This window comes from Epinephelus moara, chromosome 18 (assembly GCF_006386435.1).
Source record: "Epinephelus moara isolate mb chromosome 18, YSFRI_EMoa_1.0, whole genome shotgun sequence".
NCBI classification, from domain to species: domain Eukaryota; kingdom Metazoa; phylum Chordata; class Actinopteri; order Perciformes; family Serranidae; genus Epinephelus; species Epinephelus moara.
The window spans coordinates 34,126,881-34,143,988 of record NC_065523.1 but is presented as its reverse complement, the minus strand read 5'-3'; the positions used below and the strand labels follow the sequence as shown (position 1 = coordinate 34,143,988).

Here is a 17,108-nt window from a genome sequence, read left to right as displayed (position 1 = left end):
AGCGGTTACAAGCATCACTGTGGTTGGGATATATCTTAGCAAGTTTAGCATTGGTGAAATGGGCTCTATGAAGCACCTTCCACTGTAATAGGCCGTGCCTGGCACATATAGACGAAGAGTGGATCAGTTTTAAAATGTTCTCCCATTGGTCATCAGTAATGTCCACCCCCAATTCCTGTTCCCATGCGTTTTTAAGTGATACGATAAGGACTGGACTCAGAAGTGCAATCTTATTGTAGATAACAGATATCAGTCGCTTTTGTTGTAGATTAAGAGAGAGGAATTGGTCTATTTCAGCTTCTGGGGGGCAGTTTGGGAAATGTGGGAACTGCTTTTGAATAAAGTGTCTCATTTGAAGGTACTGGAAAAAGTGGTTATTGGGAAAGCCATATTTAACTGACAGACATGCAAAGGATGAGAAAACACCTTCATCATACAGGTCTTTAAGCGCTCTGAGGCCCTTATCTGACCATATGTGGAAAGTAGGGTCGGAGCAGGAGGGGAGGAATACATGGTTGTTCAGTGGTGCAAGAATTGAAGTCCTATGCAGGCCATGGTGCTTCCTGAATTTAATCCAAATTTTAATTGTATTGGTGACAACTGGGTTAAGTGAGACCTTATTGGCACTTATGGGCAATTGTGAGCAAATCAAAGAATGCAAAGAACAGGAAGAGGATGATATCTCAGTGTGAGACCAGGGTGGACAAGAGCCTGTATCTTCACAGAGTAGCCAGTATAGAAGTTTATTGATATTGCAGGCCCAAAAGTAGTTACGAAAATTTGGCAGTGCTAGCCCCCCTTCAGGTTTAGAAAGTTGAAGAATATGTTTCCTAATACGAGCTGGTTTATTATGCCAAATGAAAGCGTTAATTTGTTGGTCAAGATTAACAAAAAAGGATGCTTTAAGACAAATTGGGATGTGCTGGAAAAGATACTGAAATTTTGGAAGGATCACCATATTAATAAGATTGACTCGGCCTGCAAGGGATAAGGGGAGGGCAGCCCATCTGGACAAGTCTGACTTACATTTATCTAATAACAGCTGGAAGTTCTTCAGAAAAAGGTCCCTGAAGGAACTGGTGATAAACACCCCCAAATATCAGAATCCCTCCTCTGCTATTTTAAAGGGGAATATGGATTGTGGAAGTGATCTTGCCAAATTGTTTACAAAAAATAGCTCGCTTTTCTGACTGTTCAATTTGTACCCTGATAGGCGGGAAATAATGTAGTTTTATACTACAATGTGGTATAATTGTGCACATCACAGCTGTGTTTACAAATAAATGGTGAAAATGTCTGATACACCCAATTAACAATTCCTGACAGCGTGCTCTTTGGATTTTATTCTTGAACACTGCTTTGATACTTGATATAATAGAGGGAACCAACCTCATCAAAAGTTGAATTTCAGGTACAATGGAGACTTCTGCGACGTTACCTTGGATGTTGGTGAAGTGTTTGGGGAAGGCGACATCTCTAGAGCTTCTTCTTCATGAAGTTATTGGTGAGCAGATGCTGCCGAGCCATTTTCAAGTCACTGACCATTTTTGGTGGAATATTAATAATCATGAATATTTCTCACCCTTCATAGATACATAGCATTTATTAAAGTAGTTATCCTTCTTTGCGAAGTGTTTGTATGGATTTGCAGGTGTGAGCAAATCTGCGTGTGACATTCTTAATTATTGGAAAGATTTAGGCCCCTGAAGAAGCATTTTATATATCTAAATCTGTATATCTAAATCATGTACAGTCTTTTAAGTTTCCATTATGAACACTGACCCAACTGACTCCTTATAATGTCAGAGTGTTGATAGTACTGGTGGCCCAACTTTACAGGTCAATGCAGAGTTCAGCCACTTTCAGCTCATTGCTCAGATATATAAGAGTGAAAAACTGAGATGTTGTTGTAGCCCTAATTGGTAGTATGACATTACCCAGTCAGGTCTGTTGTCAGTATAAAGAGTGACTTTACATCGGACTGAAAAGAAGTGTTTCACTACCCTCTCTGAAAATAGCAATCCCGTTTCACCTCTGACCCCACCAGCATCACTCATAGGTGTGGTTGGGTGGGAACAGAGGTGTGTTTTGTTCAGTGGAACAAACTACATTTATAAAATAAAATAAAATAAAATAAAACAAAACAAAACAAAACAAAACAAAATAAAATAAAATAAAAATGAGATAAAATAAAATAAACTATAATAAAATAAAATAGAAAAAAGAGGTGTCTTTTATTTTACCTGTAACCAACCCAGGAGTGATGTCATGAAGTCCTAGAGTACATCTGTACATCCCCACAGCAAGGTGAGAAATTAAACTACTGGGGGTCGGCAAAAATACATTTTCAGAAGGTGATTGGTTACTCTTTATACATAATATGACATATTTTATAAAATGTTACGTCCCATTGTCCATGTCAGTAATCCATCCACACCTGATATGTTTTTAAAAAGTCATTTTTACTTCATTAAAAAGAGCAATGATACAAGATCCATATGACTTTCACAAAAATCCTTTAAATACCAAAACAATTTAATAGAAATAAAACAAAACAACATAGTGAGGAACGGTACAGAGATTTGCTTTGCTTGCTGAGATGATGCTGTATTATTATTTATGAAAATATGGCCAACCATTATAACAACTGTAGCACCTTGTGTTGTCCTTGCATAGTCTGAAAGACTTTACAACCTGAAACTAACTATATTGTCAATACTATACATAATGATACAACAAGATATGAAATACTGAAACAATTCAGGTTGTACTTTCACTGTTTGTGTATGCTCACTTTGCAGTTATATTGGCACTAAAGCTTTACCATGTAACAGGAAACAAACTCTTAAACAACTGCTGATTTACTTCCTTATTTCAAATTAAACTGTCTTTAGATGTATGGATTTTTGCCACTTTTTACTTGGTGATGATTATAAGACACCCAAAGCTGGATAAAAGCTCCAGTGTCTGAATTATTGTGGCATTTTTTATGGTTAAAATCCATACTGTATATTCCTCTTTGGCCCCGTTATTACAAGTATATCACATTTAATAACCTGAAGATTGATGTAGTACTCATGGTCAGGGCATGTATTTCATTCCTTTCATCCTAGGAATGATATGTATATCTCTGATGTCATCATGCTGAAGCAGCCAACACAAGTAGCGCTCCGTCCCCATGCCCCATCCACTGGTGAGGAGTGGTTTCACTTGCCTCATGTTGATGTACCATTTGTAGGACTGCTCTGGCACTGCATGATGCCTGAGGGCCTCCTGTACCATCTCAGGGGTGGAATGACGTTCACCGAGACCCACAGTCTCACCCAGCCCCAGGAGGAGGTCAGCAGCTTTGGCTTTGCACCGCCCAGTGCCCTCCACATACGCCTGGTAGAAGGGAACTCCTAGATGGTCCATCTCAGTCAGCCAAACAGCACTACCATATTTCTCTATCAAGACCCGCTCTCCTTTGCGTGTTAGCTTTCTGCCAAACTGCGGCTGTCCATCTTGGACCCACTCTAAGCAGTCAGCAGAGGGCATCATGGGAATGGCCTGGTCTAGAGGGATTCTTGGGAGTGGGGTTTTTCCATCCAGCTTATTCAGCATGGCTTTGACATGTGTAATGGTCCCGGCAGTGTTGAGGATAATATCAGAGTGTTTCTTCAACATGGACTTGGTGAGATGAGCCAAGTATCCCTCTGCTGTAGAGATGGCATTGTCCATGTCACCCAACAGTTCACACTCCACGTGGTAGAACTGGTTCAAGTGTGTGGCATCAGGATCTTCCCCTCTGAAGCTGGGAGATATGTAGTACGTCCCTGGCAGGTTCTCCTGGAAGCGAAGGAAGTATTCAAGTACAAATTGCATTGAGTCAGCCAGGTAGATGTCCTGGCCCAGCAGGCTAACAGAAACTGGTTCTGAGTCAGATCCCAGGCCCATTGGTGAGGAGATGGTGTCTGTGGTGAGAGGGGTCAAAGCGTAGGAGAACTGGCAGGAAGTGTGGAAATATTCCACTGTGCTGTGGAAAAGAGTGTTCTGAATCTGGAACAGGTTGCGATACCACTGGCTCTTGATGGCAAGTGTGGAGTGAGATTGAGGGTCTTGCCATGAATGAGGAGGCCTGCACTGGGTGATTTTGGAGTGGATCTTTTTGAGGGCCTCAGGGTCGGCAGCTGGGCCGTGCAGTGATGACACATATCCAGGGTAGGTTTGGAAGCATTCTGGTTGAAGCTCAGCAGGCTTTGTGCCATCTGGTGAAGGCAACAGAGGGATTAGCTTGGCATGAGCATAGTCGATCTCAAAGCCCTCGAAGATCAGGGCAACACCTTGAGCTCTCATCCCCTCCTCCAGTAGTTTGGCAACTTTGCAAGTGGCAAGGATCAGTGCTTTGTAGTCAGCTTCCTCCAGTTTGAAGATGTCACTGGAGAGTGGTTTGCGTGGCACCACAACTGTTAGTCCAGGAGAGTTTGGGTACGGTGTCAGGAAGGCAACATGCTCACTGTCTTCCCACACTCTCCACTGTTGCTGCTCTCCACGTACAATACGACTGAACAGGTTATCATTGGAAGCATCTCCAAAAAAGTCAAAGCAAGAAGGTGCATTTGGTGTTGGCAGTCCATTTCTAATCTTGGCTTGAACCTGGGCCAGTGCCTCATCATCCCACCGTGGGCCGCTCTTTGAGGTGCAGTAGCCAGGATCATTAGTGTGGAATTCCTCTTCATGTGAAAGATGGGGCTGCCACTTTGGCTCTAGGCCATGAAGTGGGAGCAGTTTGATTTGTGCTGGCTGATCAGGGGTTGGATGGAAAACCAAAGCACAGCGCTGCACTCCCAGTCGCTCACATAGCAAACTTGACACAGCTCTTGCTCCTTGCAGCATAGCCACAAAATCAGTTGTAGCCAACTTGAAGATGCTCCTTGCCCCACTTAGAGCTTTTCTAGTCAGGATGGTTGACCCAGGGATCCAGGGTTTGGGATCCAGGTAGGCAACCAGCTCATCTGTTTCCCAGATCACATCAGAGAAGCTCTTCAGGGGCCTGAGGACCTCTACTCGTGAAATGCCGCCTATCATTGAGGCCACAAACATTACACCAGCATTTGTTTCAACAATGGCATCACCTTTACTGTCCACAGCAATGACCCCTGCACAGATCCCATCCAAATTTTCAGCCATCACTTCTCTACATGCCTGCCTAAGGCTGTAGCCTTTGTGGTGGTAGAGACTGGCTATTTTCTGTGCAACTGTGTGCCTCAGAAATACATCTCCATCTCCAGAGCAGGTAATAGCTACCTTATCATCAGCATATATTCCTGCCCCTACTACTGCTGTGTCCCCAACTCGCCCTTTCAGCTTTCCAACTAATCCACCTGTGGAGGATGCAGCAGCCAACCCACTCCAACAATCCAAAGCCACAGCTCCGACTGTCTGGGGGTGATTGTTTGTTGAGGTATTTCCAACAGTGAGCTTTGCTGCTAACTGTCTGTGACGTATATCAGTGTGGAAATACTCAGGCCCAACAGACTTCTCCTTGTCCTCCAACCCTTGCAGAAACTCCTCAGCCCCGTCTCCTACAATGAGTGAATGTGAGCTTTTCTCCATGACACATCTGGCTGCTTTTATTGGGTTCTTCACACTTTGCACACAAGCAACAGATCCTGACCTCATTGCATTGCCATCCACGATGGTTGCTTCCAATTCATTTTTGCCATCTTTGTTGAATACTGAGCCTTTACCTGCATTAAACAGGAAGCAGTCCTCCAGAGCTTCTACTGACTTCTGAACTGCATCTAGACTCTTGCCACCTTGTTGAAGCACTTGAGATCCAAGAGTTAAGGCTGTCTGTAGAGCAAACTCAATAACTCCAATCACTTCAGTGTTCAGCATCACCTCCTCTCCAGCGCCACCGTGGATCACCAGAGTGTGGTCTGTGCTCATTCCAGAGGGGTGGTCAACAGTAGTTTTGCCATTGTCTGGGCTCTCTTGACATTGGTTTGTTTCTCCATTCATTTTCTCTGTTTGACCCTGATTCAGTAGACACTCCAGGGCTCCCATTTGGCATGCAATGGCATATCTTAGAGCTAGAAGCATCACTAACTTCAGGTTTATCATCAGGCTTTCTTTAAGCTTCTCCAGTACCAGAGCAAAGCTCCCTTTCCCATTAAGCACAATACGAACCTTGTCTCTCTGCCCAAGGTAGGTTACAGCCAACTGATCCTGGGCATAAACATTACCTACTCCACACTCCACATCCTCAACCAGATCTGTACCTGTGAGGTACACAGATGGACATCCAAAGGGGTCCAGGTACTTTCTCAGTGGATTATTAGGCGGCAACAATCTACGCAGGGCAGCCAGGTGGGGACCAACTCCTTGACCACTTTTGGTGTTTTTGATGAGGCTCTTATGCTCCAGAAAGGCAACATGGAACAGACGTAGGAGGTCAGTGGTGTATTGAATTTTGTTATCTGGACCAATGCAACACACTAAGGCACCTGCCAACTTGTGAAAATGCATGGTGAGTGAGTATGTAGGATCACAACGGCCATGTTTGAAGTGGCGCATATGGGTAGGTGTGACAAGGAGGTGCCTGGTTGCAGATTCCCCAAGAGTCTGCCTCAGGGAAAGCTGCAAAGAGAAGTTGATCCAAGCATCATACAGACCTCTCTGCCCTCTGAGGGTAGAGAAGACATCAGGAAAGGAGGGCACATCAAGAGTGAGAACTGGGTGTGTTGCTTTTAAGTCAGGGCTCAGTTTGGGAGTATTTACTCCTTGCAAGGGGAATGTTAGGGATTCTGGACAAACAGAATCAACATTATTTACTGTGACAGACCCATTCATTTTGTCTGTATCAGTATGGACTAGTTTTAAGTCAGCAGTCTCAGACAGCCTGTACACATTCTCAGTCACAAGCCCAGCAACCATCCCATCCACAGCGCTGTGCTCAAACAACATCCCAGCTGTGCTGTCCTTGAAGACCACCAGGTTCACCACCTGTTAAAAAACAGTAGAACAACAAAGATTGGTTTATTTTCTTAGTTCATTTCAACATTTCAGTGAGGGCAATAAAAAATATCTCTGTCTACTTGGGCAGCAATACATTGCCTAATTACTGCTATTCTAGAGTGTGCCATGATAATTATCAAATACCAAGTTCAACAGTGTAAAAGTGTGTGTGTGAAAGAGGTGAGAAATTGGACCTTTATCCAGATTCAATTCAGTACCTTGTCATAGTATCTCAGATATGGACCGTCTCCTCCTCCTCCCAGCCTCACTGCATTGAGGACATCAGCCAGTTCAGACGGTGCGTTGCAGTCTTCCAGACAGAGTGTCAGCACAGCACTCTCCATCAGCTTCAGTGATGCTGCTGCGTCTCCTCCTTGCTCCAGGATCTCTTCTCTGGTGGCAGCCCAGGCTCTGCGCTCCAGAGCTGAGAGGCTGCAAATGACAGAGGGATCATTCTGTTTTCCTGCACTGGGTTGATCCATCACCTGAGCCAGCTGGTTGTAGATGTCAATGAATGGTCGAGCAGAAAGCGGCCCACCAGTGCTTGGACACCACAGTATGTCAACAGGGAACACTCCTCCAACACAGGTGATGATGGCATGGAGGCTGTCTGGGTAGACCTGGAGAAAACAAAGCTACAGATTAGAAAAAGAGCTGATCTGACATATTGATAATTGAAAACCTCTAATTTTTCATTTTGCTCTGATGAATCTCATCAGTTGTGCCCTACTAGTAATCTCACCTTAATCTCATCTTGACTCCTTCCAGGAATCCGGCTGGCAGCGAATACCTCAGACTGCTGTGTGCGCTCCATTGGCACATTGCCCTCCAGTAACAAGGGCTCACTGTACAGCTTTGCTGCTGCCCAGAGCAGAGAGGCTGCTCTCCCCAGCTGGGTACATCCCTTTGCTTTGGAAGGTCGAAGAACAACAGGGAGGGCAGTGGAGGTGGGCAGTGGGTCAGCACATGACAGCAGACCTTTCTTGAACTGCTCCGTCACCCAGTTCTCTTGGCCTGAAGCTCTTGTTGCAAACTTTCTCTGGGCCTCTTGAAGGAGCTCCCTCTGCTGATCCAGTGTACTTTTGAACTCTGGGTAAAGGTCAGGAGTTAAAGTGAGCTGCAGGACACGGCTCACTTCTTGCAAGGTAACATCCAGCTCTGGAACAGGGTAGTCGAGAAGGGCCATCCTGTTGGTATGGAGGAGGCTTAATACAGAAGGAGAAAAAAAGAGAAAGAATGACTGGGTCTTTGATGGGTTAGACTTTGCACTTTAGCTGCGACAGAATTAGAAGCATACAAAGAGCACAGATGAAGAAACCCATACACCTCCATGTAAATATAGCATATACAGTACAACTCATAATCATCAGATGATGCTAGCATGGCACTAGGAATGGCAGGTCAGTTCACAATTGTAGGAATACGAGTCCTAATGATTTTGGTGACCCCTTGACCTTTCCTCTTACACCACCACAAGGACCTTTTGTTGTTGTTGTAGTCTGTGAAATGCCGCAACAAACAGGGATATTGCTGTGACATTTGTTACCTCCCCTCAGGTTGAGTTTCAGCTTTGGTGAGCTGTTAATTTTTCACCTTAGTCCAATATTTTGGATTATGGACAAATACAGTGCTGCAGGAATGAGTCCTAAAACCCTGAGAGAGGAGTTAGCATTTTAGCACTCCTGGTTCCCTTATCTCAAGGTCAATGGGTTTTTTGAAGGGAACTGCCCATTGGTTCGACAGCCCATTGTTCCGACCATATTAAACTCATTGTTCCGAAGTCCGTTCCGAAATCATCATGATGCCCTGTGGTTAAGGTCTGGTTAGGTTTAGGCACAAAAACCACTTGGTTAGGGTCAGGAAAAGATCATGGTGTGGGTTAAAATGAAAAAGAAAGTGACAAACACATAAGCCGTGAGCCTGCTCCGCCTCATGCTGGTCGCGGCGCACCATACACCCGCCGCGAGCCGTTCAGCACCGCGGACAGTCGGACTAATGGGATGTCGAACCAATGGGCTGTCGAACCAATGACATGGACCCTTTTTGAACGGGTTTTTGGTCAGATGAATGAAATAAGGTCTGTGGTAACACAAGCTTAAGAGACTTTCAAGTTTTGCTCTGCAGCATAAAATTTGTTGTAAATACCCCACTAGTGAGTTCTGAAGCCTTTAGGTGTCTTACAAAAGATGGTTGCTAACAAGTGGCTAAATTAGACGACTTTACAGTGTGAATGTGGTGGTGACGCTAAAGTCATGCAATCATGCTGTAGTTTATTTATAGCCTAACGTTAGCACTTAGCTTCTGGCAATTGCATTTACAGTTCAAAAAGCAGGAAAGTGGTTTTCACTTGTGAAGATTAGCTTGCAGACCAAAACATGTAAGTATCATGAACATTTATTTGCCACAGAGCTTTTTTTTTTTTTGCAATAATCCAAAATCCAATGGAAAAATCCCATCGTCTTTTTGTCATGGGAACTGATGCTAACTCCCTTGGTGGCCGACAAAAGGTGTGGCCTATACAACAGATCAGTGTACCTGTGTCTCAGCATGATTGCTGATCTTGAAGAAGGCCAAAAGGCTGAAACATCGTCATAAAAATAAAAGAAAACCCAGGCCCACCAATACACATCATTCCTTGAGCACTCTGTACCTTCAAATCTGATGACATTCCCATCGGCCTCAGCTCTACTTTGTGTTTAGTGCTAATTAGTGAATGTAAGCATGCTAACACACTAATGTAAGCAACTACTGTAAGATGGTGAACATGGTAAATATTTCCAGCTTAACATCAGCATATTAGCATTGTCATTCTGAGCATTTTAGCTTGCAAAGGTTAGCATTTAGCTCAAAGCATCACAGTGCCAAGGCTACATACAGCCCCACAGAGCAGCTAGCATAGCTGTTATGATGTACACTGACGTACAGTACAAACACACACTAACTGGCATGTGCCCCCTCTCACTGCCCTTTACATTTCCTTCACATGATGTCCAACATTTCTCACATTACTGGAACCACTAAGTCAATTATGTGATTTTGGGTAAAGGACAGCTGGGTCTAACACAGGTCTCTTTGTGTATTAATCTAGTGAACATGAATGGAATGCATCCAGATTTTACTTCAGTGTGAGACAATACCTCCTGGACTCAGCTGTACGAACCGAGTAATGGCTGATAACTAATCCCATCTGCTCTCACGTGAAAGCACTTACTCTCCTTTCACCGTTCCTCCGTACAAAACGTCATGTATTGACGCTGGTTGTCAAGGAAATGCCTCGCTCGCTGTATGACTTTTGATAAATTAGATTTCTCCTGATTTGTCTCAGCAGTTCAAGTCCTCCACACAATGTTGGCTGTCTGTGTGATATCTGAGGAGGGATTCAGGCTCTGCGAGGATACTGGTCCTGTGATTCCAATAGCTCATTTATACCAAATACAAGCAGAACTACCAATACTATATATTACATAATATATATTTTGCAATTCAATACAAGAAATTTGGTTTATGGACATTTAAATAGGCATTTCAAACCAGGCCAAATTAACAAAGCACAAAAAATGTTATTAAAATTGTACAATTTTTTGTTCTATTGTGCTTACCCCCTCTTATTTGCTCTTAATTTAAAGGTCCAGTTCACCAAATTGCATAGGATTTTCTTATTTATCCCCTGTGGTGCCGGGCAGATCATTTCTATTTTATCTGCTGAGGTTTTGAGATACCAATCTCTGACATGTCTGTCATTGCCCCAGTACAACCGAGGTACAGTAAATGGAATTTAGTCTGTGGTGCTCAAAGCACTGAAAATTTGAAAACAAGATAAAAAATTTCCAGCAACTTTCCAAGAACACGATGACAATGACTTGAGAAGAGCCACAGAAATGGCTGTCAACAATGGAGGAAAAACTTCCAAAGAAATAGTCCCTAACTGTTCACAGTGAGATCTTTGGATTAATAGTCCTCGGGACAATGTTATATCATATGCAATATTAATAGATCTCAGGTTTCACTCACAAAATGCTTAAAAGACTTAAAATACTTAAAATAAAATTACTCCATTGTCAATGAAAGAACTGTTTGTAATGATAGAGACAACAATATTAATGTATTAAAGGGGTGAGAACCAAAGGAGCGTCAGTGACACCTGACCAATATACTATGTTCCGACTTTGTTTATTGAATTTAATCTTTAATATTTAAAACTTTATAAACACGCAGATGAATATATACGTTACGAACAATATTTGACAGTTACTGAAAAAGTGTTTTTAAGTGAGTAAGCGCAGTTATGCTCCTTTTGGCCTCAAAAAGTTCAGTGTTAAATGTTAAATCTTTTGGTTTTTCATTAATAACTCTGGACTGGTTCAGAATTCACAAGTAGGCCTTCTCTTTTATCAGCAAAAATAGCTCATCAAGAGATTACATGTGATATATGTGACTAATTTTTGCCCAAAATGTCACTTACACCCCTCCGGTTCTCACCCATCAGTGTTCATTCTTTTGTCTGAGGACTTATTTCCATTTTAAAACTATTCTCAAGACAAGAAATCACCTCAAAAACTACCAAAAAGCGATCAAAGTGACAGAAGACTACTTGTTTATTTCATTTTATTCTATTTTATCAATTTTATTTTTATTTTATTTTATTTTTTGGTCAAGGTATTACTTTTTTTTTTTTACACATAAAGTAGACTATAAAAACAACAAGACTGATCAAGTTTCAGACTAATACTGATACACATACTTCACATTTGAGTACATCAAACAAATCAATCACCTCTTTTCTACATTATCGACATGTTTTTTATTTCAGAGAGAAAATCAACTTACCTCAATATGGTAATTTGTCTAAGATCTGGCTAGCTGGTTTGAAGGAAGAACAGTCAGTGGGAGGAAAACTTGGTTGGACTACAAAAACACTGAGTTTTAGTCTGTAATATAGAAGCAGTGACTCCAATTAAGCAATTATGCTTCGTGCCTCCCCTCTTTCTCTGTCCTCCTCTCTCTCAGTCTGTCTCTTCCATCTCTGTTTGTGTGTTTTATATACTGTCACATGCCTTTTACATAATCTAACTTCACCAGAGCACTATCATCATGTTTAAGGCAACATTTAGACACAACTAACAGGGAGTGTTTTAATGGTAAAAGCACCAATCCTCTTGAGGGATACATGATGGCCAATCGCTTGATCTGCTACCTGGGATCAATTCTTCAGTCAACAGACATTAATGGACCCAGTGTGCTCCCAATTTTACCTGCTAAAGGCCAGCACACACACACACACACACACACACACACAAATAATTTAATGAGGTGTCTCGTGGTCAGGCAAATTCATTGTCTGACATTTATATCCAAGGTCCTCCTGTCCCCCACAGATTAGCTTCAACATGCAGCTGCAGTAACGTTATCTGAAATGTAGTGGAGTAGAAAAGTATCTCAAGTATTGTACAAGTACCTCAAAACTGGTAAATGTACTCAGTTACTTTGCCCCATCAGTCAGGACACTGTGCTACCACACCACCTGGTGGAGCTGAGGAGGGACACAGACATCGGTCTCAACACTGAGGCCTCTTACATAGAGTTGTGGGAGGAACGTCACATGGAGGCCAAGTGGATAAAACTAAGAGCCTTCCTAGTGAATCTGGGAGTGTCACTGCTGGGTACGTTAAAGGAGCAGTGTGTAGGATTTAGTGCCATCTAGTGGTGAGGTTGCAGATTGAAACCAGCTGAATACCTCACTGCTCATCACTTCCTTTCTATCTGTGCAGTGAAGGTGGCCTTCAGGCAGTGGTGGATCAAGTACCTGAAAGCCATACTCGAGTAAAAGTACAGATATATTACCAGAAAATTACTTTGGTAGAAGTTAATATTTTCCCTTAAATCCGAATTATGGTTTCCTCAAAATGAAATCAGTTGCACAAAACACCCTTAAGTCTTCTGCTTAAGGTTTCCTTAAAATGTTCACTTAAGTATTTATGGTTTTCTCCTTGTCTTGGTCTTATACTTAAGGAATCCCTTTACTTTTGCACTTAAAAAAAGACCTTAGCAACCAAACAAAGGTAAACAAACTGAAGGTACATCTGACTCTATCTTAACTGTAACATAACTGAGTCTATGCTGATAAATGAAACAACTAACACACAGCAGAAGAGTGTTCTGCGACCATGAGAACCCATTGGATACGCTTTTGATTTTACGCTTTAGATTTGACTCAATTTATTTTCATTGTAAATCTTCCTATAGTCATTTTCTGTTTTCTGGTATTTGGGGATCAAATTTACTTTGTAGATTGTGCTTTCTATGACAGTATTGCTCTGAGACAACAAGGGAGCCTGAACTTGCCTTAAAATTTCATAGAAGAAATGGTCAAATATGCACTGTTGAATTTACATTAAAAAAGAATTTACATTGCATTAAACGTGCGCTAGGATGTGTTTCACATCATGACTATGATGTTCAAACGTCAGCTGTTTATCACCAGTTTTCAAACGCGACCTCCCTGTCATACATTCTCGTGTCAGTGTGGTGGACGCGGAGCCTCCAAGCATTCCTATGAGACAGCGCTGAGCAGGTTTTTTTCATGCAGCAAAGTGAGACGCTCATTGGATAAATGCGACAAAAACGTTGCTTCCAGGGAGGCTCAGCTTCCCTGGGACCTAATGGAGCGGTAAGCGGGAGAGGATGCTCTGTGTATGCATGTTGATAGGAGTTGTATAAAAGGCTGAACCCCTTTGTGATTGGCAGCGCTTCGCATTTTGAGCTCAGTCCCATGCGGATATTTGCGAGTGGAGTCTTCCGAGTGTTGTCTGGAGTTCCTTATTTCCATAAGCTATATAGCTCATTTTCACCGTTAAACCATCTGAAAATCTTTGAGGTGTGTTTTGCTGTGGTTCTATGGAGTGTGGTTAAAAAACGGCTTCAATTAAATGTTACTTTTATAAGTTACTGCCTCGCTACAATACTGCTTCAGACCAATATGGTTTTCTTGTCCTCTGTCATTTTTCCACTTTCTAACTTAAAGCCAACTCTGTGAGACGCTAACAGGCGTCACAAGTGTGAGTCCAAGCAAACAAACAATCTCCATGGAAACTTTTACTGCTGTAAAATCTCTTTCAATGGAGTAAATGAGTTAGTGTTTTTCCTTAATTAGGGAAACCCTTTAAGGGATTCTGTGCAACTGTGTAAGTCCCTCAGCTAAGAAGAAATTAAGCTCTGTGTCATATTTAAGGAAAAAAATTAAGATGTTTTGTGCCCTGCTATTAACTGTCCTTAAGTATCAAAAGTAATTTTCTGATATGAAATGTACTTAAATATTTAAAGTAAGAGTAAATGCTGTTGATAAAAAGCAAGTGGTCAGAATTTTAAGAATTACTGTTTGTGTCCTCTTAACATGAACACCTTAAAAATGGAGCGTACATTACACCTGAAGGAAAACAAGGTCTTTTTCACAACTTAAAGTATTTAAAGAACAAAGTCCAGTTTTTCCTTCCTTTCAATTCCTCCATTTGTCTGTCCATCCCTTCCTCCTGTTCTTGCCTTTATTGTAGTAGGTAACTGAAAATGCTTTGAGGAAATGTTGTGCAGTAAAAGTGACAGAAATATAGAAACGCAAGTAAAGTACAGCTACTCCCAAAAAATACTCAAGTGATGTAATTAGGTATTATTATTTTGTCACATCACACCACTGCTTTCAGGTGATGTTAAAACATGAAAGCCCCTCACTAGAGCCAGTGTTTGGTGATTATTCACTAATGAAAACATAATTCTGTTATATACAATATATATTATAATACACAATAAGAATATCATGTTAAATATCTGCCAATAGATCCCACTAAATCCTACACACTGGTCCTTTAAGTGTCAGCTATAGGCATGAAGCGGAGTGAGTCAGTGATTATTTCCCAAGCTGAAGAAGTTGCATTTTCTGCTTATCAGGATTATCAGGCCACCCCCTCACCCACCAACTTGGCCAAAGTCTTAAAAATAAAAATAAATCAATCTGATTAGGATATAATCAACCCAACAATGAGACCTTTGTTCTCGTTGTGGAGGCTCCTGCGGAGGCTGCACCGTACAGGAAGTGGTGCACGAGTAACATAATGATGTACAAGGAAGAAAAAAGAAACATCACAAGATCATCAGTTGAGTCAGCGGTGTCTGTTTATACATTGTCTTTGTTGTAGAGTTCATCAGTGACGCTATGGAAAGGTAAGGCTGCATTAACTGATTCACAAGGAAGAAAAAAGCATGGGAATGAAACAACTTCACTTGAGTCATGCAAGCAGTTATGCCCAGCCCGCCTGGTCTTACAAGACATCACAAGATCAGAGCAGGCCAGGACCAGAGAGAAAATTACACCAAGCAGCAAAAGCACCATACATATCATCATTGTGTAGGACCAAGCTCGTGGATCACTCACAAAGGCATTTATCATATAAACTAAAAAAATAAAAAATAAAATCAAAATGAGTATTAATAAACAAACGTTCTTGCTTACTCTTCCTGGCTTTAGCAACAAAATCGGCAAACTTAGATTAACGAGCCATTCTAACTTTTGGTCCTCTGCGCACCAGCAAGTGTCAGGGTTTAGACGAGCCATTTCACAGAACATGAACTCTGAGCCTGAGCTTCTGACGGTGTTTCTGAAGGACCTCTAGGCCCCCATTTAAAACCACATTTCAAGATCACCTAACAGAGTATAAAATAACAATAGCAAGAGACGCAAAATGGGCGCACACAGCCCTGGCACCCATGGTGGTGAGGCGTGAGGTGGAGATGGTCAGACCAGCAAAAGAGGAGCGCAGGGAGTGGGAGTGGGGGACTCCTGGAGGAGGTCAGAGAGGTAATGATTTAAAGCCTGTTAATGGGTTTGTTGGGAAGGCCAGAGAGAAGTGCAGTAACACACCTGACATGCAGATTATAATCACGAGTTTGCAGGAATGGAAGTAACCTTTGGCTGGTTTAAGAGAGACCAAAGATTATTTACTGTGTGGAGCTAATCTCAGACCGAAAGTTAGAAGAAAGTTTCATTTTTACTTATTGAGCTTTGCTCTTTCACAAGATGCTTTCACAAGAATGCAGATGTTGTTGCAGCTCGCTGTGAAACAGTTTGCTAAATTTAGTCTCTTCATCACTTTTCACTCTAGAAGAAGAGGAAGAAGATATATTTGATTAGTCCCCAGTTTCCAACCCAGGTCCCTATGGACCGAGCTACTGCAAAAATAAAAATCCAAATAACCCTGTTAGTACATCATGTGCAACAACCTCATTCAGAGACTTTTCTTATTGTGTGATATTAATAGATTATTATCAATGATGCATTAACACATTGGCAACATAAAAATAGCTCCCAGCACGGCATTGCATTGCTTGAGGCAACTGTCATACACTGCTCACTCGTGCAGTGTGGCCCCGGCCTCAGAGGCAGCACAAATGCCAGAATATTGTACTGAATATCTGTGTGACTTTGCCTATGCCCTTAATGACACAGCTAAGATTTGAACGTTCTTCCAAAAATTGCCTTTATAGTCCAGATCGTAGTTCTGAAAAAGACCGAAACACTCCATCTCAATACAGGTCACTGATCTTGTGAATCTCTTTTATAAGCCACTGATTCCAGTAAACACATTTTTTACCTTCTGGGTTTGAAGAGTCATCGTGTCAAACAGTCTTTAAACCAGGTGAAAGGACATCCAAAGGTTCAAAGGGACTGGCTGGCTCCTGTTCAGTTTTGATCCAGCTCAGTTCTGAATCCCTCCAAGTGCATATTCAGTCTAGACATTTCAAATGGTTGTTCAGTCTTGTACTGGGAAGGCCTAAAACTCCTACATCCCTGACCATATTTATCTTATGTTGATCCTTGGTCTCCTCCTGTCCCAAAGAAAGTCTTTGATTATTCTATTAAACTGATGAAACAATTGACCCCAGACACAGACTGGCCAATCATAACGTAGCATCAGGCCGGCTCAGACCAGGGTCCGACAACAACACAGCTGTGCTCCATTGACTCTAATGCAGTCGTTTCAGATTTCCTTCATTTTCAGGCTGGTTTTTGGATTTGGAGCTAAATGTTGTGCCTGGGGCACGTCGTGTATTAATTGATACTC

General features: G+C 42.1%; 1 protein-coding gene across 2 annotated transcripts; it reads right to left on the bottom strand.

Moving 5' to 3' along the window:
• Window positions 1-2,444: 2,444 nt before the first annotated feature.
• si:ch211-256m1.8 (uncharacterized) lies at window positions 2,445-16,858 on the bottom strand. Of its 2 annotated transcripts, none has more exons than XM_050069203.1 (4): window positions 16,638-16,858; window positions 7,742-8,204; window positions 7,218-7,619; window positions 2,445-6,987 (listed from the first exon to the last, which is right to left on the bottom strand). In XM_050069203.1, the coding sequence occupies exons 2-4, from the start codon at window positions 8,183-8,185 to the stop codon at window positions 3,082-3,084; spliced, it is 4,752 nt and encodes a 1,583-aa protein (XP_049925160.1). In that variant the 5' UTR covers window positions 8,186-8,204; window positions 16,638-16,858; the 3' UTR covers window positions 2,445-3,081. The 2 variants fall into 2 exon arrangements, with proteins under 2 accessions (XP_049925160.1, XP_049925161.1); XM_050069204.1 differs by lacking the exon at window positions 16,638-16,858 and adding an exon at window positions 11,827-12,370.
• Window positions 16,859-17,108: the final 250 nt, after the last annotated feature.